Source organism: Glycine soja, chromosome 18 (genome assembly GCF_004193775.1).
Source record: "Glycine soja cultivar W05 chromosome 18, ASM419377v2, whole genome shotgun sequence".
Lineage (NCBI taxonomy): Eukaryota > Viridiplantae > Streptophyta > Magnoliopsida > Fabales > Fabaceae > Glycine > Glycine soja.
The window spans coordinates 49,720,092-49,741,204 of record NC_041019.1 but is presented as its reverse complement, the minus strand read 5'-3'; the positions used below and the strand labels follow the sequence as shown (position 1 = coordinate 49,741,204).

The window sequence follows — 21,113 nt, the reverse complement described above, 5'->3', positions numbered from 1 at the left end:
ATCATTTTTTAAGGTTAAAAATTCTTTAAATGAGATGAAGTTTACATTTATCGATTTATATCACTCCAATTCTTGTATCCCTTCTTCCAACCATCAAATCACCTTATGATTCCGCATATTCTCAATTTAATTATAGTGCATGACATTGATTCCTCAATAATATTATTATTTGAATTTTTAGTCATATTTAATAAGTGTATTGTAAATGTAAAATCTCAAGTGTAGAAGAATGATTTTCTTGTATATTAGTGACAGAAAATCCAATATATGTCATTTTGGACAATCAACATTATTATACTCCCTAGTGGGATCCAAACAATGGAGGAAATTAAACCATCTTTATTCCCTCTTTTGCTGGTTATTACTGCGAAACAAGTGTAAAGTCAACAAGCGTAAAACCCTCGAGCAAACTGTCAGTACTTTACCCTACAATGAACAAAGTGAATTTGATGTTAGTGTCTTTATAAATATATTATATGCATTATATTTATTTTCATGACAAGTAAAGAAATTATGTAAATACAAATTCTCCTAAACAGTAGTCAGCATCACAAATTAATTTTTCAATTTTATAATTTAATGTTAAATTAGTTTTTAATTATATTATAACTTAATAATAAAATGATGATATGAAAATTTAATAATCAGATATATTATTGTAATTTTACACTCGATTAAATCAGAATTTTTTATCTTTCAAATATTGGATGGTCACCTGTTTTTAGGATCAAAATGGTCATTTACCCATATTATTTGTTAATACAATACATCATATTAATTAATGTATATTTATAGTAAGGAGGAGAGGGTTCACGTGATCGTGATCTTACGTGTTGCAATCAATGGTGGGGGTGATCTTGTAGGGCAAGTTGATCCCACACTTGCTAGGGAGGGCTGAAAGGGTTGCAAGATTGAGTCCAGGCAAGCTCAAAACAGTGCTTTTGAGGCACCTACACACCCCTTGACGATCTGGGATGGTTTTGGCTTGGTTGTTTATGCTCTTAACCCCATTGCAGCATGGTGCAGGGACACCTCCACCAGAACCCCTTAGGTACCCTATGCATGGAGCCACAGTGATTTGCACCCTGCCACATGGAATTTCAGCTTCTGCCAAGGGAATTATGTGCCCAAAACTAAACATCCACACCACAACCATGCAGCTGGCAACCCTCACAAGCAGTGAGCTAGCCATGATTTGGAAGAGTGTTAGAGGACGAAATTGCACTTCTTCAATGGTTAGTTATAGTGAGTGAGAATGTTATGATTTGAGAATTTAAGGACTAAATATAGAGTACAGATTCAACCTGAGTTTGTTAGGTGAAAAGTGAAGGAATGGTAGGTAATTTTACTGATTGATTTCATTTAATTTATGCAAGCAATTGAATGACCGCAGGGTAGCTGAAACCTACAATATGATACAATTAATGAATATATATCTATAGGTTTAGACAAATATGTATATCAGAGTTCATAATGGTTGGCTAACTTGATCATCCGTTTCTATATATTTGTAGCCATGTGGCTTGGCAGCGTTCTGCTTCCCCCAAAATGATTTTGGAGCCCTAAGAGATGCTGCCACTTTCCTAAGAATTAAAAGTTTTCATATGGCTGCACTTAAATTTGTACTAACTTGTTTATAATTTCCGACTTCAACTCTGCCAAAATCATTAATTAAAGTCATCATAAGTATTGTTGGTTTCGATATTTGATGATGCGTAGTCATTTTATTTTTATATTCTTCTCTTTTTGTCTAATTAACTCCTTTCTTTATTAGATCATTTAGTGATATGATACTTTCTAAGACATTATAAATGTTAATTTTGTTGTAAATGTTAATGGGAGGTTTGGAATCCATGAGTTCTCTCTTCACCTTTTTTCCTTCATCGTTTTTCAATTGTTTTATCAACTACTTATATCTCTATCTTTGTATATTATATCAAGTGTTATATTTTCTCTCTTCTCATTCTATCTGTGTAACATTTTATTACTCTGTTTTCGTTATATTCGTATGAAGCCAACGATAAACTAATTCTTCACCAGAAATTAAACTCGTGCTTGTTTCTCTTCTCAGTTTTTTCTTTACCATTTTGTAACTTTCTAATTTATTATGTTTTGATAATTATTTTCAAACCAAGTAAAAACTGAAAAATAAAAACAGATAAAACATATATGTCTTTAATTTCATCTTCACGTAAATATAAAGCTAGAGATATTTTTTAAAAAAATATGAATAATGATAGTATTATAATAAGTAATGTTATATTTTCTTATAAATCTTCTTGATGTTTTATAATAAAAAAGAATTAAATAGAATACATTTTATGTCTTAAAAACTTTTAAAACGTCCAATATTTTCTATATCTAACAAGTGATGATATAATTAGTAAGAAGATTCTATGACAAAAAAAAAATAGAATTAATTATTCTACTGTGATGATATATTCGTAACTGTCTTTTCCTAAATGTAACAACTGAAGTATGCAACCATCAACATTTATGGATTAGGTAGAACAGACCATGTTATATTCAATGCTTCTCAATAATAGTAATTTAGGTACTTTGAGTTATCAATCTTTGTCAGTTGCCCTGCAAAGTGCCTTATGGTGGGATACATCATATAAAGGTGAAAAAGATAGTTTCCTATGGTGGGATACATCATATGCTCTCCCACCTTAGCCTTCGCCTACATGTGTGTGTAAAAAGTTTCTATCTCATGAGTCAAGAGATTTGATGTATGAAATTACAATTTGAATCAAAAGTTATATAATATAATACTCAGTTAAGTTTTCCTCCTGATGCAGGTTTATTTATATTATTATTGTATTGTAATTTTTTGCCTATAAAAGACCTAATTAATAAGCAATAAGTAGTGGGAGATTTGTCAAACAAGATTGTAAAATTGACTTAATTTTGACGAAGTGTTTTATCCCCTCTTATAAATTTTGATAAACATACAATATTTTTAGAATTAAAATTTTGGGAGACCATGGCCCCCTTGAAGCTTAATGTAGCTCCACCCCTAAGTGCAAGGTAGTTTTTGTGTGTCATTTGAAAGAGACAAAAGAGTTGAATGATTTGCTTTTAGAACTAAATGCAAATGTATGTATTGGATCTCGTAAATTTCAAATCGTGATCAAGGTTAAATACAAAAGTAAAGAGGTTTTCTTTATCTTTTTTATGAATCATCTATGAATTCTATGTATTGGACATGTCTTAGTTGAAAGCCTTATACGTAGCAAGATTGCAAGAATGAACTTCCAAGCATTCGGATACCTTTTGTATCTCCATTAATTAAAAAAAAAAAAAACTACTTAAAACAAAGACAAAAAAAAATACTTCTTTCTTATAAAATGTGGTGGTGATAATAATTTTAGTGATAACAGTTATAATGATAATAATAATAAAAATAGTATGCGATTAGTGTATTGTGTGTCATTCAACACAGACAGAAAATTGAATAATTTGTTTTTAAACTAATTAAAATCAAAACACAAAACCCATTTTTGTTTTTAAAAAATTAATGCAAAAGTGTTTTGAAATTAAATTAAAAAATCAGTTTAATTTTATTTTAACCTAACATATTTAATTTTGAATTTGTATTTAAAAATAAAAACTCAAAATTCCCTAAGTTAATTAATAAACTAGTTTCTCACTTTAGATCCGGAAAGAGTTCAAATTTACTACAAAAAAGATAGTTTTGTCGGCTCATATTTTACCTCCTATTTATGAGTAAAGTGACCTGACCAAGGTTATCAAACTCCAGAGTTTATGTAGATTCGTGAGAGTTTCATAGACTCGACTCGTAGACTCAATTTGTAAACTCGTAAGAGTCTACTTCATATAAAAATAATAATAAAATATCTATAAATAAAATGTTAATTAAACATTTCAATAATATAATAAAGCAAAACAGTAAATCATAAAGTTCATATAATTTAAATAACAAAGTTTAATAATAATACATCACTACTAGATAATAACTTGCAGATGTTATAACAGTTGTAGATCATTCTCATCGAGGGTTTGATGTTATTAGAGAACAAGAATTTGATATTATTAAAGGTGAGAATTTTATATTTGAGAATAATACACTAAATAAAGGAATGTTGAATGCTAAACAAACAAAAAATAATAAAAAAATAACTTACATTTTGGTTTAATTTTTTTTAACTTGCTAACTCGTTGACTCAGTGATAAATTCAAGAGTCTACCGAATTTAATTGAAGTTCATAGAGTTTGCTCAGAGTCTATTAAAAAAAGATCGAGTTTACTCAAGAGTTAACGCAAAGGACAAGTGGACTCGTAAACTAGTAAGAGTTAACGAGTTAACTCGAGAATTTGATAACCATGTACATCACATTTAAAAAAAAAATAAAAAACAGAAAACAATCATTTTAGTTCTGTATAAATAGAGGAACAAGAAAACAAAACCTTAACCTCAACCCACAGTTAGTACAAAAAAGGGTTACTTCAGCTTCCACATATCTTGAAGAATTGATCAATGGGCAAGTCTGTAGTTGAGAAGCTACTTTGGATGGCAATTGTGTGCTTGGTGCTGGGTGTAATTTCCATTACTCCCAAGGCCCAAGCAGCAGTGACATGCAACCAGGTGGTGAGCAACCTCACCCCATGCATTTCTTATGTGCTCAATGGTGGCAAAGCCGTGCCTGGCCCTTGCTGCAATGGGATCAAGACCCTCTTTAACCTCGCTCACTCCACACCAGACCGCCAAACCGTTTGCAAGTGCATAAAGAACGCTGTTAGTGCGTTCCATTATGGCAAGTCCAATGTGGACCGTGCTGCTGCTCTTCCTAAGCAGTGTGGGGTTAACATTCCTTACCAGATCAGCCCTTCCACCGACTGTACCAGGTACTTATACTTATCCATATATCTAAATGATGTGAAAGTATTCAAATATCAAACCTTGTTCAAGCAATTCAATTTCTTTTGAACTAATGATATTATGACAAAAGTTATATAATTTTTTTCTATTATTATTTTATTGGCATAAAATATTTATCGATTTTTATTAATAATTAATTTTTTCAAAAAATTTAACCGATAACTCTTAATGGAGTTTTATCATTCTCTCAATCATTTTTTTTTTATTCACAGATAATGAAATCAAGTTCGATATCATTAAAATTTACTAATTTATTAGTTAAAATGTGCATAATTTAACTACTCCTACACATTTTAAGATTAAAAGTATTATTTTAAATTATTATAGAATAGGAGAGATTTAATTTAGAAGTATTATCACTCTTATTAAGTTACATGTCTTTTCCTAATAATGAATTTTGGTGCACAATAACAACAATAGAGTAGAGTTAGAACCTTCAACTTTGTGCATTTTAGTTAATTAAATTAAATTTAACAGTTAGGTAAAAAAAATCTCTATTATTTTAAATCACTTTTCTTTTATTTTTATACAGTTTCTTAATTTTATTTTTATCTTTTTTAGTACGTCTATCATTTTTATCTATATTTCTAAATTAAATTTCAATAATATTTTAAAAGAAAAGATTAATAATTAAAATTAAATAACTTTGTTTTACAATATAAATTATTTATCATAAAGTTAAAATATAATTTATAGATTAAAAATATTTATTTATTTTGAAAATAAATATTTATCGTATATATTATACTATAAATTGTATATTCAATATTTTTATAAGTAAATATTAGTTTGTTAATTTTATTAAAAATTATTAGTTGAAAATATTTGAAATCATGATCTCTTCTCCTTCTTTCTTCCTTTACTATTATTCAATCATTTGATCAACATTATATCTCTTTATATATGCAATTATGTGTGAGTTGTTGAAAAGAAAATTATGTGAGTTTAGCTTATAGTATGTTATTTACTAGTGGTACGGTCTATATATATATATATGTCTTTTATCATGGATCTTTTGAATATTATATTGATAGTGATAGACCCTTTTTATTTTGATGCAGAGTGCAGTGAGGTTAATGATATATGGAGCGGTAACTCGAGAAGAGAAGGATATACAATATATAGCTAGTGTGTGAATAAGTGGCTATACGTAGGCCACACATTACAATGACTGGTGGCTGCTTATTATTACATCCATCAACTAGTCTTGTTATTGAGTTATTGTATTTTTTTTATTTGTAAGAATCAAAAATAATATTAAAGATTTATAATAATTTATGGATCTTATTCAACCAATTCCATTAAACACCCTTTTAAGTCATGTATCCATACATGTTGCCTGTTGGTGTTTCTTTTGTCAGCTTGTTATGAATTGGAAGGGAAGGATTAAAATGCTAAATAAGCGGTTATACAAGAATTTGTGAGTCCTAGCTTGTACCTCTCAGGCTAGCTATAGTTGAGATATATATACACACAAATTCAATGTAAAATCATCAAAGCATTGGGAGCAAGTCCATTGTTTGCAGATGCTGTTGATAAAAAAAATTTGTTTGCAGATGCTAATTTTAATGCTAATGAAGTTAACTGTAGAAGTGTTTGGACGGAGAATTCCTATATAAATAAACCATATAAATGAAGATGATTAGATAAATTATTTATAAAAAGCTTTTTAACGGGTTCTCTTTAAGTATATAGCTAGGAATCAGATATATAACATGACTTACTAACATTACAGGAAATCACTTCGTCTAAAAGGCACACATCCTGAAAAGAATCGTCTTAAAATCATATGATCAACAATTTAACAATTCAATTATCGTAAGATCATCTTATATCTCTCAAAGGTCACTAAACACAAAACAAAATTAGAATTCAACCTCTCAAAAGCAAAGCAGCTAGTCTCAAGTACTATTCTTAACACAAATGTGAATGTGACAAAGTAGTCATTAAGCTATATATATATATTAGACATTGATTCAAACCCACTTCATAAACATTTTTTACAAGAAAAATAGGAAGAAATATCACACACAATTCGGGCAACTGCTTCCGACACTCCTCGAATTGTTTCTTATACTTTTCATATTACTTTCAAAATAATCATTCTGAGAGCAGAAAAATAAACCCATAATTCACCAAATCATAAAAGGATTTAGTAGGCCCAACAACAATCCCACCGAACCATAAGAACCCAAACCAACCAAACCTTCTTAATGCAATGGATTTGCTTATAAGTTCTACCAAACTCATTTCCTGCCCAAACTCCATGCATAATACCACCCATCTTAGATAAATTTATCTCATATACTTCTTCAATTCCAAACATATAGCCGTTATTGTCAAATTTGGGCAGTGTTCAAAGCAAATGACCAACTCTCCATGACTTGCGTTAAATAACACATAACAACTCTCAATCTTTGTAATGCCTCAGATAACATTGGCAACCCGATTATCATCTAACATTGGGAATAAGTTTGATGTGCATATGATGATGTGCTACAGTTCACTGGGAATATGCTTGGCCCCCAGAAAATTAATTACTCCAGATGATACATCTATGGCACGGGGTATTATATATACCCATCCTCTATTCTTTTTGGGTTCTACTTTGCAAACAAACTTTACACACAAATTTTGCTATTAGTTTTTAATGTTCGAATGACTAAAAGGGTGACAGACATTTCAAAGATAGTGTCTGGCAGGATTGAATGGAGGTTGCAAGTAAGAGTGATTTATTTATGGTTCATTTCAGACTTTAAAAATCCAAATGACATGAATAGCTTGGAGATGGTTCTGCTTTATGCAAAGGTACTTGCTCATATCTCCTATCTAAAATTACAATAATATCTAAAATTGTGCCTTGACGGATCAAATGAAAGTTGAAGGTTAGAGTAATTCGGATATTGAGAATGACCATGGAACAGGTCCTGGCACGAGCTTCTGCAATGAAGTTTCAACCAAAAAGATCAAGACCTACACCTACGCAGCATACACGTTAGAAAGTGCTTGATATGGAGTTCATTAGCCATGTGTTTGAAAGGAGGATTTAAATTTTTTAAAAATAAATTTAAATTCACGATATTTTGATTACTTGATTTAAATTTCTTTCCTTTTATAAATATTTTGTTTGAATAAGTCAAATTCATGCAAAACCCATTTTGAGTCTGGGTTGCACAGACAAGTCCCTCCCCCACTCATGAGGTTTCTAGCAGAAGTAGCAGAAGGTCCAAATCAAGCCCAATGTTCATAAGGAAAAAAAACACCACCACCATCGAAACCCAAACCCAGGAACCCTCTTCCTCCAAGGTCACGTGCATGGGCCAGGTCCGAGACAAACGCCCTTCCAAACAAGGCGCCACCACCAAACGTGACTTAGCTCCCACGCGCTGCCGCTGCAACTGCTGTTGGATCCGAAGCCCCAACAACCACCCCTGCCGCTGCAAACCCCTCTGGCCCAACTGGCCCAGCCTCTTCCGTCGAAAGCCCACCAAGCTCAAACATCCCTCCGAGCCCGAGCGCAATTTTCACGACCAAGAATCAGAATTACCGTTCCATGAGAGAGTGAATGTCGATAAGGATAGTGATTTTGCTTCCAATTCAAGCACGCCCCCGAGAAACGCTTTGCTTTTAACTCGCTGTAGATCCGCGCCGTACAGATCTTCCTCTTTGGCTAGTAGGTTCCGGAGTTCTCCCGTTAAGGACCAAGAAACGGAGTTTCCAATTCCGAACACGACGGAACAACAACACACTTCCGAGGAACCCCAAACGGAACCCGAATTAGGTTTTCTCAGAGAAAAAATTGCTTCACTCACCGAACCGAAAAAGGTTGAGGAAGTTGAAACAGAGAGAAGAGTGAGTACTGTGAATCGAGATCGGAGTTCTCGGAGAAAAGATGGAGAGAGAGAAGTGAGTACACGCTGGTGAGAGGAGTGGTACTAATACTAAGGAGAAATCGAAATTTTTTTATTTTTAAGAGAATTTTATATTATTTATTTTTTATTAATTAAAATTTTTTCTTATTATTTAAATGGTTAACTAACTTTAAAAAATTATATATTTAAATACGAACATTTTGAAATATTTTTTCTTCAATGAAAAAATTAAAAAAAAAATTAACTAAAATTCCGATACATTGTAGGATAAACCCACTAGTAACTATTATAAAGAAAATAATCTTATCATTTTTTGTTATCTTTCTTTTGGATATTTTTACCATCAATTGTTATAAATCACTACCGTATTTTATTTGAAATTTCAACAATAGTTATATTTGTAAAACAAGTTATGCTAAATTACATATATAGATAACTTTTTAACAATAGTTATATCTTTTAAAACAAGTTATATCCAATTACATATATAGGTAACTTTCAACTTCAGGTTTGGAATAACTTATTTGTATTATTTTTTTATAACGATTGAGTTGGATTGAATTTATTTATGAAAGGATTCATGAATATATGCATTGTTTAGCTTGTTTGATAAAAGAATGTAAACATATCAGTTCACATTTCAGAAAGTTTGGCTGCCGATTCTCATCTGAAGGTTATTTAAATACATTGGAAGTATTTTTTTTACTTGATTGGCTCGGGAAATTAATAGTACTTTTAGGTTGGTTTGGTAATAAAAAAATACTGGTATGAACCAACCCAATTTAATTGCATATCTGGGGGATGGATTCCAACGATAAATATAAGAGAACAAACATTGTTGTAGGATGTGAGAGCCTATTATTAATTTTGGTTTTGTCTTTTCTTTTCTTTCAAAGTCTAGCTAAACATAATTTTATAAAACTCAACTAACAGGAACTTTAAAAAATAAAAAAATTAAAAAAAAACATTGAAAAAAAAAAGCTCGCACACCACAACCTTCTCCATAAATTGCTCATTTTCCACTTGGTATGGAGGCCTGTCACCGGCCCAACACATCATGAGGAATATGGAAAAATATATCATACTAATATACTAATAAAAAAAAATTAACACGAGAAGTTTTCATCGATTTATGAAAAATCGATATAGTATGAGATAGTGATATTTTTATAATTTTGGAATCAACTTTCTATCTCAGTTCCTTTAGAATTGCCAGTTTCCTCAGTGACTAATTGGCATGATACGTGAATATCAACCCATGGTTTCTAGGTTCAGGCACTCTTCTTTTCAAAAAGTTGCTTTAAAATTGATCTACAAAACACTTTTTAGATTGATTATACTAATAACTTATGTAGAAAATACTTAATTGGTTAGTTCTTTATCAATCGATCTGAAATCTGAACATCTTTTATAACTTTTGAAATTCTTTACAAGACTTGTCTAAATCATTTGTACAAAGAATTGTTCCATAAAATATTTTCTATATTGATTTTTTTTTCATTCAATTGAATGAACTGATCTATAATGTAACGATCTTTGTAACTTTTTTTGAAATTTCTCACATGACTTTGTATATCCATTATACTAATAGATGATTTTGAAATTCACTTTCAACATCAATTCTTAATACAACCAATGCAGCAAAGATTAAAGATTAAAAAAAAAGTAACAAAAGAAAACTAATTTTGATACATATAATATACTTTCATTAATTCACATAATTTACTAAGGAGTTCTTATAAATGTTTATCCATTTTGTCTCAATTCATATTCATTCTTTTTTTTTTCTTATTTCTCTATAATTCTCATCACATCACTTTATAAATACAAGGTTAGTTCAACAATAAATAAGACCTAAAACAAATTTTTAGAGAAATTTTTTAATTTAAATACAAGAGCTATATTTGAGGCCCTTTTGTCAATATATGTGACATTTTTTTCATTATATGAAGCCTTTTTTGCTTTATAAAAATGCAGAAAAAAAATTTATCGATGGACCTAAAATTTTAGCTTTAACTATTTTACCCTTAGGTTGGCCCTACATGAATACCACTAGGAATGATTTCAAACTTTGTAGACTATCATACAATCTAGACATCTTTGCTAAGGAATAATAGGAATATACATGGGTCAGTTTGAGTTGGATTCGACCAAACTCATGACTCAACTCAACCAAATTTGAACAGGTTGGTTTCGATCAGTTTTCTAAGAAAAAAAATTAAAACCCAACCCAAGCCAACCTATTTGTGAACGGTTTGGGTTGGATCGAAGAGTCAAAATATTTAAATTTGTATGCTATTTTTTATAAGCTAAAATTTTTATGAAATAATATTACTTATTTGTTAGCGTAGTCAAATAGTGAAAGAAAAGATCAAGAGAGGAATAACATTATTGTCATCATCATCACATAGGTTAACATACTATGTTAAACATGGTTTAAAAATTGAAATATAATAAGCTAGTTCAAACACCACACCTACTAAGTCTAAAAACCCAAAAACTAAAACTATTACAATATAGTTTAAAAATTTCAATGTTCTAAAATAGTAAAATGAGTAGTACAACTAAAACTTCAACTATATCTAAAATAATATGAAATAAATTAAAAAAACAAAATAGATATTTTACAATTAGTTGAAAGTTGAAATCCTAATTTCATGAGACTAATTGAATGAAAATGTGAGAAGTGAGAAAATAAGAAACAGTCCCACTCTTAGTTTCTAAATCTAATAATAATAGTAATTGATTTTTGTAAATTTAAATATATATATATATATATATATATATATATATATATATATATATTACAATACTACTAATAATAATATAATAATAATAATAATTTAATGCAAATTAACGAGACAACAAATCACGTTAATGAGTCAAAATATTAAAATCTGAAACTCAACCCAAAATTCAATGATTTAAATGGATTGAGTCAAGACCCAAACAAAAAAATATTCAACCCATATTATTTGAGTTAGTTTGTATTAATTTAGGTTCACCCATAGACACCCTTAAAAATAAACGTTCAATTGACTTGCCTACAAACAAAATTCACAAAACAATTGTTATATAAAATTATAATTTCCTTATACTTTGACAAAATACAGCCAAACTTTATCATATCTATTATTTTCTCCATTTCTCTCCTCCATCCACCCAGTCCACCAAAATGGGATGTAAGTTTTTAATTTTGTTTACTAAAAAGTTGTGTATCCACACAGATGAAGCCAAAACTTTTAGTTGCTTATAGTTATATCCAACGGTACCATCATCAATTAAAGCATAGACGTGTAAAGTTTATATGATTGATAAATAAAAGAAGGTCATATGTGATATCATCCCTCTAGATTACAAAGCTGATATCATTCAGTGGGGTTGGAATTAATTGGCTTTAGAAGAACATGAATTTGATAGTTTTGATATTGAGGGTCCACCTGCTGCTGCAATGCAAGTGACATAAAGCCTCATCCATATATCATACTATGCATTAGGTCGTTTGCATAGAAATCCTCTGCCCCCAAATGACGTTTCATAGTTTATCACCTAATAAGTAAAACCAACTCCACGTTTTGCCTCTTATCTATGAACTAACGCTCAAAAACTCATTGAGAAAAACTTAAATAATTTACGCAAGTAGGCGAAGAAGGAATCAATTTATGTAACTATAAAATTTGGATTCGTACAGCAATTTCAAACATCATTAGAAAAAATTCGATTATTGTTATTAATTGAATACTTTTTATTAACAGCAGTCACAAGTCACAACATCAATGGTAACACACGAATTTACTAACGCTCACGCCACCAATTATACCTAACAAGTCTTAATTGAAATTCAAACACACATATATATGAGAAATTATTAAGTGATTAGAAACCATAATGAATCTTATTATGTAGACATTGGTTGAGACCATAGACATTTAGAATCACCTAATAAATTCTCGTACTTGTAGGTATGCATGTTTTGGTATATGTGCACCAACTATGAATCAAAGGGTAGCTTCTACATCTTTTACATAAAGAATTATTCATTTTTTTATTTTTCATCTTATTTTTACCATCTTTTATATTTCTATTTTCATTCTTCAGTATATTGTTTATCATATTTATTATTCTTTTTTTATCTTTTTCTTTTCTTTTCTAGCTTAAATGTAATTTTAGTATTTCTATTTTACTTAATTCGCAATTTTTATTCCTCTATTTTAAAATTAAAACATTTGGTCTTTCTACTATAAAAAAAAAATCTATAATTTTGATCATTTTATTTCAAAATACAAACATTTGGTCCCATATTCTAAAAAATCTGAAATTTTAGTTTTTTTATTTTAGAAAATCTATAATTTTGCTTATATTTTATTTCTTATTTTTAAATTAATTAAACTATTTCTTAATAATACTTTAAATGAATATGTTAGATTTAAGATTCAATTGAACCAAAAGAAAATAAATAAAGTATAGATAAAATTAAGAGTTTGACAAAAATTACAAATTTTCTAAAATAGGAAGATAAATACTTCCATTTTAAAATAAAAGGACTAAAATTGTGTATTTTTTAAAATAAAAAGATCAAATATTTCAATTTTAAAATGAAGGAACCAAACTTACCTATTGAACAAAATAAGAAGATCATAATTGCATTAATCATTCTTTTTCCTATTCCTCTCTTATGTTCACCTTAGTAAAATCTACCCAAAATGAAGTGTACGAAAATCATTACTCTTTACATAATTACTTCAACATTATGATTTGTAACTTTAGTATCGATGTGTCTAAATAGAAAGCTACTCAATGAATTTAGTGATTGAAAGAATCATTTTGATTGAAAATCAATTATGTTCTGTTTGTAGATTTGTGATCATGCTACTCTCAGATTTATATCTGCAAATATCCCCTTCTCGAATATCTATTATACATATCTTCCCGGTATATCTTAGATTAAGACTCAAATTATCATATTAGATCTCAATACTGAACAGAAAACACATTCTGCATTGCTTTTTTAACACATGTGTACTTTAGATCCTTCTAATTAATCAACTAAGATACACATCAAACAAGAGGAACTTTGAACTTGTCACTTTCCCTTCTTTTTCACTAGATCCTACTTTGTCCACAACCTTGACAGCAGCATATCCATTAGCACCATAGTACTTTCCAGAGCCTCCAATAACTGCAACATGTGACTCAAAAACATCAGTCTTGTGCACTCCAAAAAGCCTCAGTCCATCCTGAAACTCACCCTTGAAAAAGCTTGCTGTGATAGCCACCATATGGCTGCTTCCATCCTCTGAGCTAGCAACACACACCCCTTGTGCCCTTCCAAGTTTGTGTAGTTCATCTCCATCATCATGAAGTAGTTCCTCATCAATTGGTGTTACTGATCCATATTCTAGCTCTTGGAGTGTTGCTCTAGTGGGAAAAGAGAAGCCAATGCTAGACAGGTCAAGTGTTTGAGTGGATGATGAAGTGAGTGGAATTGTTGTTGGAGTGGATTGTGGAATTGGAATCCCTCCTTTAGTAGGAAGAAAGCCTAGGGGTTTTGGGAAAGGTAGTTGACCAGTGACTTTAGTAGTGGCTGGTTTCTCTGAATATTGTGTGCTACCATTGAACATATCCCTCATTAAAAATGTTATTCTGTGATGGCCATGGTTGTGGTTAGAGGATGGATTGCCAAGAGTTCGAGCTGAAGAAAACTTAGTCATGAACAAAAGTAGCATGAATTTTACCGTAAGAGAAGGAAGTCTAGCCATTGTGTTGCATAGCTTTCTTTTGAGATTAGTTTGCATGCTTGGTTCATATAGTTTGTTAGGCTTCAATTAAGTGTAGTGGTTAGAATAATCCATCATCGAATGGTATATAACTATTAATATTAATTAGCCTGTTTAATTTATATCTCACTTTAGAGTTTGACATGGAACAATCGAGATTAGGCAGTGCATAAATGCAACAAATTAAGTTGGTTTAGATGATAAGGATTGGACTTAATTTATTAGTAAATAATCTATAAATAATTCTAAAATATTCTGAGTCTTGAGACCTTTTCTATTATGTGTTTGGTATAATATTGTATAGAGATGGATGTGCATCACATGAATCAAATTCAAGTTGTTTCTATATCATCTTAATATTTGACATAAAAATAATAATATACATGTGTTTTAATCACCAAAACAAACACACTATTAATCTTAATAAGTCTAGACTCAATTTCCTTTTCATTTCATTCTCTATCATTCTATCAAATCAATCCTCAGTAATAAATTTTTAAGAGATTATGATAGGAGTGGTGTCAAGAAATTTCCATAGTAAGTGGTGGCATGAATTTGATGGTTTGATTTAGAGGGTCCACCTGCTGCTAACGCAAGTGACATAAAGCCTCATCCGACATATAGTACTATGCATTAGGTCGTTTGAATAAAAATCCTTTGTCTCAGTGTGACGTTTCATCGTTTGTCACTTGCTCTTCCGTGACACTAACCAGCTCATAATTTGCCTGCTACACTGAAAAATACCAACTCCATATCTTGTAGCCTTTAATTTATGAACGCTAAAAAAGAGTACTATATATTCAATAGGAGTTGGTTCCTCTGACAAAAAAAAATAAAAATTATTTACGTAAGTAGACAAAAAAAAAATTGATGTATTTAATTATAAAATTTGGGTTCATCCAACAAGTTGAACGATACTTATCAAATTGGACAAATATCCAATTATTTGGCAGGTCTCGCTGAAGGGTTTAATATTTTCCTTTTCTCAATAAAAATTTTCTACTTTTCATTAAATTTAAAATCCAAATTACAAATTACTGTCGTTAAATCATTTTTTAATCAAATTTAGTCATTTTAATATAAACTAGACAGAAATATAGTGATTTAGACTAATATCGGTTTGTACTTTTTTTGAAAGTATTTTTCAGCTGATAATCAAATACTAATTTTTTGAAATACTACGAAAAATCAACAAAGGAGACCAACTTTTAATAAATTTCTTTTTCATACACATCTAAAAATTTAAACCCCAACACATGTTTAAAGGATATGATTATTTGTCAATATTAGTTTTATCGTTACTTAATTAAGCTATCCTTAATTAGTCAAACGCGTTCCTAATATTCATGGAACTAACTTATCATAATTGTGTTTTTGTTATAGATTACCGGATCTTCTATTCAGCAATCCTTTTGGAATCAGAAATATTTATAATACCGTAAAGTTCATTCTCTTGGTAAAATCCAAAAAAATTTATTGGCTCATAAAAAGAAAGTATCATGAGCTACGAAAATGAATATATATATATATAATCCAAAGCATTCTCGAGGTTTAGTGACGGATATACGCGTATAGATTTACTGTTATTTTCTATGATAGGAAATATCTTTCACTATGTAGTCCCCACAACGTCAAAAGGTGCCAAAAAATATCACAGTTTGATGTAGGCGATAAGCTGCCTATTGCAGACTGCGAAGAGGGTAACTACACTAATTGAAGGAACAAGTGTTCGGGCACATCGCATAAATGATCAATATGTAAAAGTTGAATTATTTAAGTATTATTTATTTTAATTTTAAATAAAAAATAATTACATACATTTCAATTGAATTTTAAATTAGTCATAATTTTTTTTGATGAATTGAAAGGTTTAAATAAAATAAAAATAACTAATTGAAGGGAGACAATAAAGAGAGATATTTTGAATGTTGTGGTTTCCTTTTTGTATCTTTTTTTCCCAATTTTGATTCTTATCTGTCATGTGTCATGTCTGATGTCAAAAGTAAAACCATGGCCAAATGAGACATTGACAACGAAATTTCCACTACCAATCAACACATGAAAGTCACACTCATATTCGGGACTAGCTCAATTTGCATTGGTCCATACCTAGCCCTACTTGCTACACCATAGTGTTAACCGTAAAATCAAAGGGATTTACCGGTGGTTTCGGTACCAACCTTGTTAATACTATTCTTGAAAATTTATAATCATAATTAGGTATGCAAATTAACCACCTGTGACTACCGGACCCCACCGTATCCTTAAACTAGCCACATGTTTTCTTTTTGCACATTTTCCAACCTGTGTGATCTCTGGTGGGTTAGTTAATTACTATGTATCTCTGACAGACTAGGCTTGAACTTCTGATTGTTTAAAGTCCAACAACTCACTAAGCCCCACTTCGTATAAATTGCCTTTTATGCACCACAGATCTCATCCCAATTGAAAAGAAAAGAACTTTGATCATATATTCCTCAGGGCCACGCCTACCTATGTCTATATGTGTCATAATCAAAAGTTATTTCAATTTAATCATTAATCATAAGTTCTCAATATATAATTGAATTACATATTTAAAAAGAGATTTTTATTAGGCGTAATAATCTTACTTGAGTGAGAAATAAGATTGTTTAATGTAAAAGATATATATGATTGATATCAATTAAAAATATTTATATATACAAGTAGGATAGCAATATCTAGACCTATATATATGAAAGTCAGGTAAAAAGTGTTTATATACTCACTCCCATGTTCTCTCCAATCTCAAACCTAGTTTGCACTTGCACTATTTTGCTTTGTTGTGTTTCATTAGGACGATGCATATCTGAGGAAAGATTCGAGCTGGGAATCAAGCAGCAAAAACGGTCCCCAATTCGGATAACAACCACCACCCTCCAAATTAAACAAAATTTCACCATTTCATTTTCCTTATCCCATCCCCTTCAAAAGAAAAAGCTAGCTATTCTCCAATTCTCCTCTTGTTCCGTGTCCTTTACTACTCCGAATCCTCACAACACTCCAGAGTATACACACAACTAACCCATAAGAAAAAAACAAAAACTTCAACCCCATCAAGATTTTAGCACAAAGCCTGAAACTTTCCACAAAATTAAAGAGACCCAGTTGTTACTTTTGTTCATATAGCCACAAAGTCACAGGTTACTTAGGAATCGAGGTCTTGAAGTCCAAACAGTTTTCTTTGTAAATTGAAATATTTTGAAGCATTGAACATGCAGCGGCGGTTTCTGGAGACGGAACTGAGCATGCCACCCTCGTACGGCGGCGGCAACACTAGCGACACGTTCATCAGCGACGCGAACTTTGACACCAACATGGTGATCATTCTGGCGGCGCTGCTGTGCGCTTTGATATGCGCGCTGGGCCTGAACTCCATCGCGCGGTGCGCGCTGCGGTGCGGGCGGCCCTTCGGCAACGAGACGGCGGAGCAGGCGGCAGCGCGGCTGGCGGGGACGGGGCTAAAGCGCCGCGAGCTCAGCCGCATCCCAGTCGCGGTGTACGGCGCCGCCGGCGAAAACACGATTCCGGCGACGGAGTGCCCCATATGCCTCGGCGAGTTCGAGAAAGGTGACAGGGTTCGAATGTTGCCCAAGTGCAACCACGGGTTCCACGTGAGGTGCATTGACACGTGGCTTCTGTCGCATTCCTCGTGCCCCAATTGCCGCCACTCGCTCCTCGAGAAGCCCGCGGCCGCGCCGGAAAGTGGGTCGGGGCGGCGTAGCGAGGTGGTGGTGGTGGTGGAGCAGGCGAGTTGAAGGGCATTAACAGTGAAAGGTGGAAGGACAAGTTTTGGTGAATGGAGGTTGAGAAATTTAATGTTAGTGGTTAGAGTAGTTATTAGTTGGTTATTAATAAATTCGAAGTGGCCAATCCATATACACGTTTATTTTTTAAGAAATTAAAACATATGTTTGTGTATGTTAATTTACAGTTTGTATATAAGTTGGATATTGGATATAAGGGTGCTTAAAAATGTACAGTACATAATCTTAGTGGTTTTTTTTATTTTATTATTAATACGTGCGGAACCTAGTATTTTGTCACTTCTCGAATCTCGATTATAAGATAAAGAAGTCACTAGAGTAAATTATTAGGGGCGATCTAGAGTGGGATTTTGTTTTGGTAGAGATCTAGTATGGGATTTGAATGGATTATGAGGTTATATATTATATATTACTATAAGAAAAAGAAAAAAGCTAAAGACATTAGAGTTGTGGATTGTAGTTTAGATATAATCTAGAGAAAGGAGTTGGGTAAAGATAACGAAAACCGTGTTTGGATTGCCGGCGAAGTTGCTATATTGAAGGAAATACGAGTTAACCTCAACATAAAAGTAAAGAAGGAGATGATTCTTGTAAATGAAAGTTGGACACAAATGTAGGTTAAAATGGAAAATCTAAACATGCACGAAATGGACGAAGTTGGAAGCAAGAGTGGAGAGTGAGCATTCTAGAGAGGTTAAAATGTTCTTCCCTGTTTTTGATGAGGCTTTTGTTTTGTTTCGGAAGTTTAATCCTAATGCTATAGCCATGTCTTGTTTTGTTTTGGAAGTTTAAATCATAATTGTGCATCCTACAAACTCTTCATTATTTTTTCAAATTTTACTATTTTTTTATTTCTAAACTTTTAAATTATTTTATGTTCTAAATTCATTATAAACCCCATGCCACTAATATTTTTATTAAAATAAGATTTTCAAGATTTTAGATAGAAGAAAATTAATGGAATGATTAGATTTGCTTAATTTTAAAATACATAGACTCAATTAGTTAAAAAGAACTTGATAAAATTGCACATAAATCAAACTATATGACAGCTATCACTGTAACTAAGCCTAATTTTTTAGGTTAATGGTTGGCTTTGAAGGTACAACTTTTATGTGATTTGAGTTGAGTTTTAAGGTAAGAAAATACAATATGGTTGTTGTTCGGAGTGTAAATGAATCAAGTCCATAGGTAATAATTTATGATTAATTTGTGAAAAAAAAATCTTTAGATAAAATAAGTCTACACTCTTATTCACACTTTTATGATTTATGATAAATTTGATAACTTTTAAAAAATTATCTTAAAAATTATATTAATAGTGATTTGTGATTGAATGATCTTTATAAACTATTTTACATACCATTAAATTGTTAATTATTTTATTTAAATAAGACAAATTTAAAATTTAGATTGGAATCGAATTATTTAATTGATTGTATATAGTTTGATTTGAGAACTTGGCATAACTTCCACCAATATTTTATTGAGGTGTTATTAAATTTATTAATCCAAATATAATATGTTAAAACTTAAAAGACAAAGTAAAAGCAAGAAAATAAAATATTTTTCATGTAACAGTTAAGCTCTGATAATTTTTAGATAAATCTATAATTTACTTATTTAGTATATCGTTTTCTTATTTAAAATTAACATTTTTATTAGTACAGCATAAACATCAATTATTGACTAACTTTTAATGTCAAATTTTATAAAACTCAAGTTTAACTCATTTATTTAATTAAGGTTCTTTTTACAGATTTATTTAACTAAGTTAAGAGTCAAATTTAAATTTATTTATTTTGTAAAAATATATAAAGTTTATCTAAAATTTAAATCAAAATAATTTACCAATAATTCAACACATTTGCACCTTCCTAATAATTATAGTACAACCTCCGCACCTAAATATAAGTAAAAAAAAATATTTTGAACTTAAAATATAAATAATTTTAACTACTTTGATCTTATTTTAAATATCATCCAAAAAATGCTCTTCAACTAGTTGTAATTCTAATTTTAATGACTTATTTTTATTTTTATATCAAATTTCAACGAAAGATACTTTAAGAAAAAAAATATTTTTTAAATATGATTAGTATAATTAAATAATATTAATTAATTTTCTTAATCAACATAAAATTAGTTTTTTTTATATATTTAGACGTGGATAATAATTTAAACAAATTCACTCCATATCTCAGTATTTTTTTCCTTATATTTTGTTTGGATAAGTTACTTTTTAATTAATATTAATGTAGTTAAAATGCCGTAGATAATGTGTCCCACATAATGTTACAATCATAAATTGGAGATAAATTGGGAAGAAAAATGTATTTGATTGGTGATTGGAAGTAACATAAAAAAATAAAATAAAGAAATACCAGATCCTAGACATGCTTGAACAAAAACAGTGAAGTGAGAAGGTGGGTAATCTTTATTCAACTATTTGGATCCATTTGAAAAGGATGCATACAAAAACTTGTATTGGTGAATAAACAAACCTTGGCTGTTGGAAAATGGCGTGTTGGTTTGTGGATTGCACATGGAGGTGTCATGCATTTGCCCATAAACTAGCTGTATTAGGTATCAGATCAACACTGCCACCTTGAATTAATTCACATGATCTGTCATTTTAACTTACCCAACTCCCTCCAAATGGCCACCTAAACTTAGATGAGCCTAATATTTTTTTTTTATTATAAGATGAGCCTGATATTTTAAAGGTATTGAATAAAATTCTTTTATTAGAAATTGTAATAAGTGTTATTCT

General features: G+C 30.6%; 5 protein-coding genes across 5 annotated transcripts; 3 read left to right on the top strand and 2 right to left on the bottom strand.

Moving 5' to 3' along the window:
* Positions 1 to 220: 220 nt before the first annotated feature.
* LOC114395524 (non-specific lipid-transfer protein 1-like) lies at positions 221 to 1,264 on the bottom strand. Its single transcript, XM_028357325.1, has 2 exons — positions 831 to 1,264; positions 221 to 426 (listed from the first exon to the last, which is right to left on the bottom strand). The coding sequence occupies exons 1-2, from the start codon at positions 1,190 to 1,192 to the stop codon at positions 414 to 416; spliced, it is 375 nt and encodes a 124-aa protein (XP_028213126.1). The 5' UTR covers positions 1,193 to 1,264; the 3' UTR covers positions 221 to 413.
* A 3,139-nt stretch (positions 1,265 to 4,403) lies between these two features.
* Positions 4,404 to 6,228, top strand: LOC114395523 (non-specific lipid-transfer protein 1-like). The gene is made up of 2 exons (XM_028357324.1): positions 4,404 to 4,869; positions 5,965 to 6,228. The coding sequence occupies exons 1-2, from the start codon at positions 4,502 to 4,504 to the stop codon at positions 5,972 to 5,974; spliced, it is 378 nt and encodes a 125-aa protein (XP_028213125.1). The 5' UTR covers positions 4,404 to 4,501; the 3' UTR covers positions 5,975 to 6,228.
* A 1,590-nt stretch (positions 6,229 to 7,818) lies between these two features.
* Positions 7,819 to 8,836, top strand: LOC114397374. Its single transcript, XM_028359429.1, has 2 exons — positions 7,819 to 7,897; positions 8,067 to 8,836. The coding sequence occupies exons 1-2, from the start codon at positions 7,819 to 7,821 to the stop codon at positions 8,825 to 8,827; spliced, it is 840 nt and encodes a 279-aa protein (XP_028215230.1). The 3' UTR covers positions 8,828 to 8,836.
* A 4,874-nt stretch (positions 8,837 to 13,710) lies between these two features.
* LOC114395782 (dirigent protein 25-like) lies at positions 13,711 to 14,606 on the bottom strand. The gene has a single exon (XM_028357626.1). The coding sequence runs from the start codon at positions 14,568 to 14,570 to the stop codon at positions 13,818 to 13,820; it is 753 nt and encodes a 250-aa protein (XP_028213427.1). The 5' UTR covers positions 14,571 to 14,606; the 3' UTR covers positions 13,711 to 13,817.
* Positions 14,607 to 17,275: 2,669 nt separating this feature from the next.
* Positions 17,276 to 18,563, top strand: LOC114395498 (RING-H2 finger protein ATL74-like). The gene has a single exon (XM_028357292.1). The coding sequence runs from the start codon at positions 17,789 to 17,791 to the stop codon at positions 18,329 to 18,331; it is 543 nt and encodes a 180-aa protein (XP_028213093.1). The 5' UTR covers positions 17,276 to 17,788; the 3' UTR covers positions 18,332 to 18,563.
* The last annotated feature ends 2,550 nt before the right edge of the window (positions 18,564 to 21,113 follow it).

Excerpts from the sequence above, each read along its gene's own strand:
- LOC114395524 (XM_028357325.1), bottom strand. The coding sequence starts at position 1,192 with ATGGCTAGCTCACTGCTTGTGAGGGTTGCCAGCTGCATGGTTGTGGTG.
- LOC114395523 (XM_028357324.1), top strand. The coding sequence starts at position 4,502 with ATGGGCAAGTCTGTAGTTGAGAAGCTACTTTGGATGGCAATTGTGTGC.
- LOC114397374 (XM_028359429.1), top strand. The coding sequence starts at position 7,819 with ATGGAACAGGTCCTGGCACGAGCTTCTGCAATGAAGTTTCAACCAAAA. Across the intron at positions 7,898-8,066 it reads TACACCTACGCAGCATACAC|TCTGGGTTGCACAGACAAGT; the intron begins GTTAGAAAGTGC and ends ACCCATTTTGAG.
- LOC114395782 (XM_028357626.1), bottom strand. The coding sequence starts at position 14,570 with ATGCAAACTAATCTCAAAAGAAAGCTATGCAACACAATGGCTAGACTT.
- LOC114395498 (XM_028357292.1), top strand. The coding sequence starts at position 17,789 with ATGCAGCGGCGGTTTCTGGAGACGGAACTGAGCATGCCACCCTCGTAC.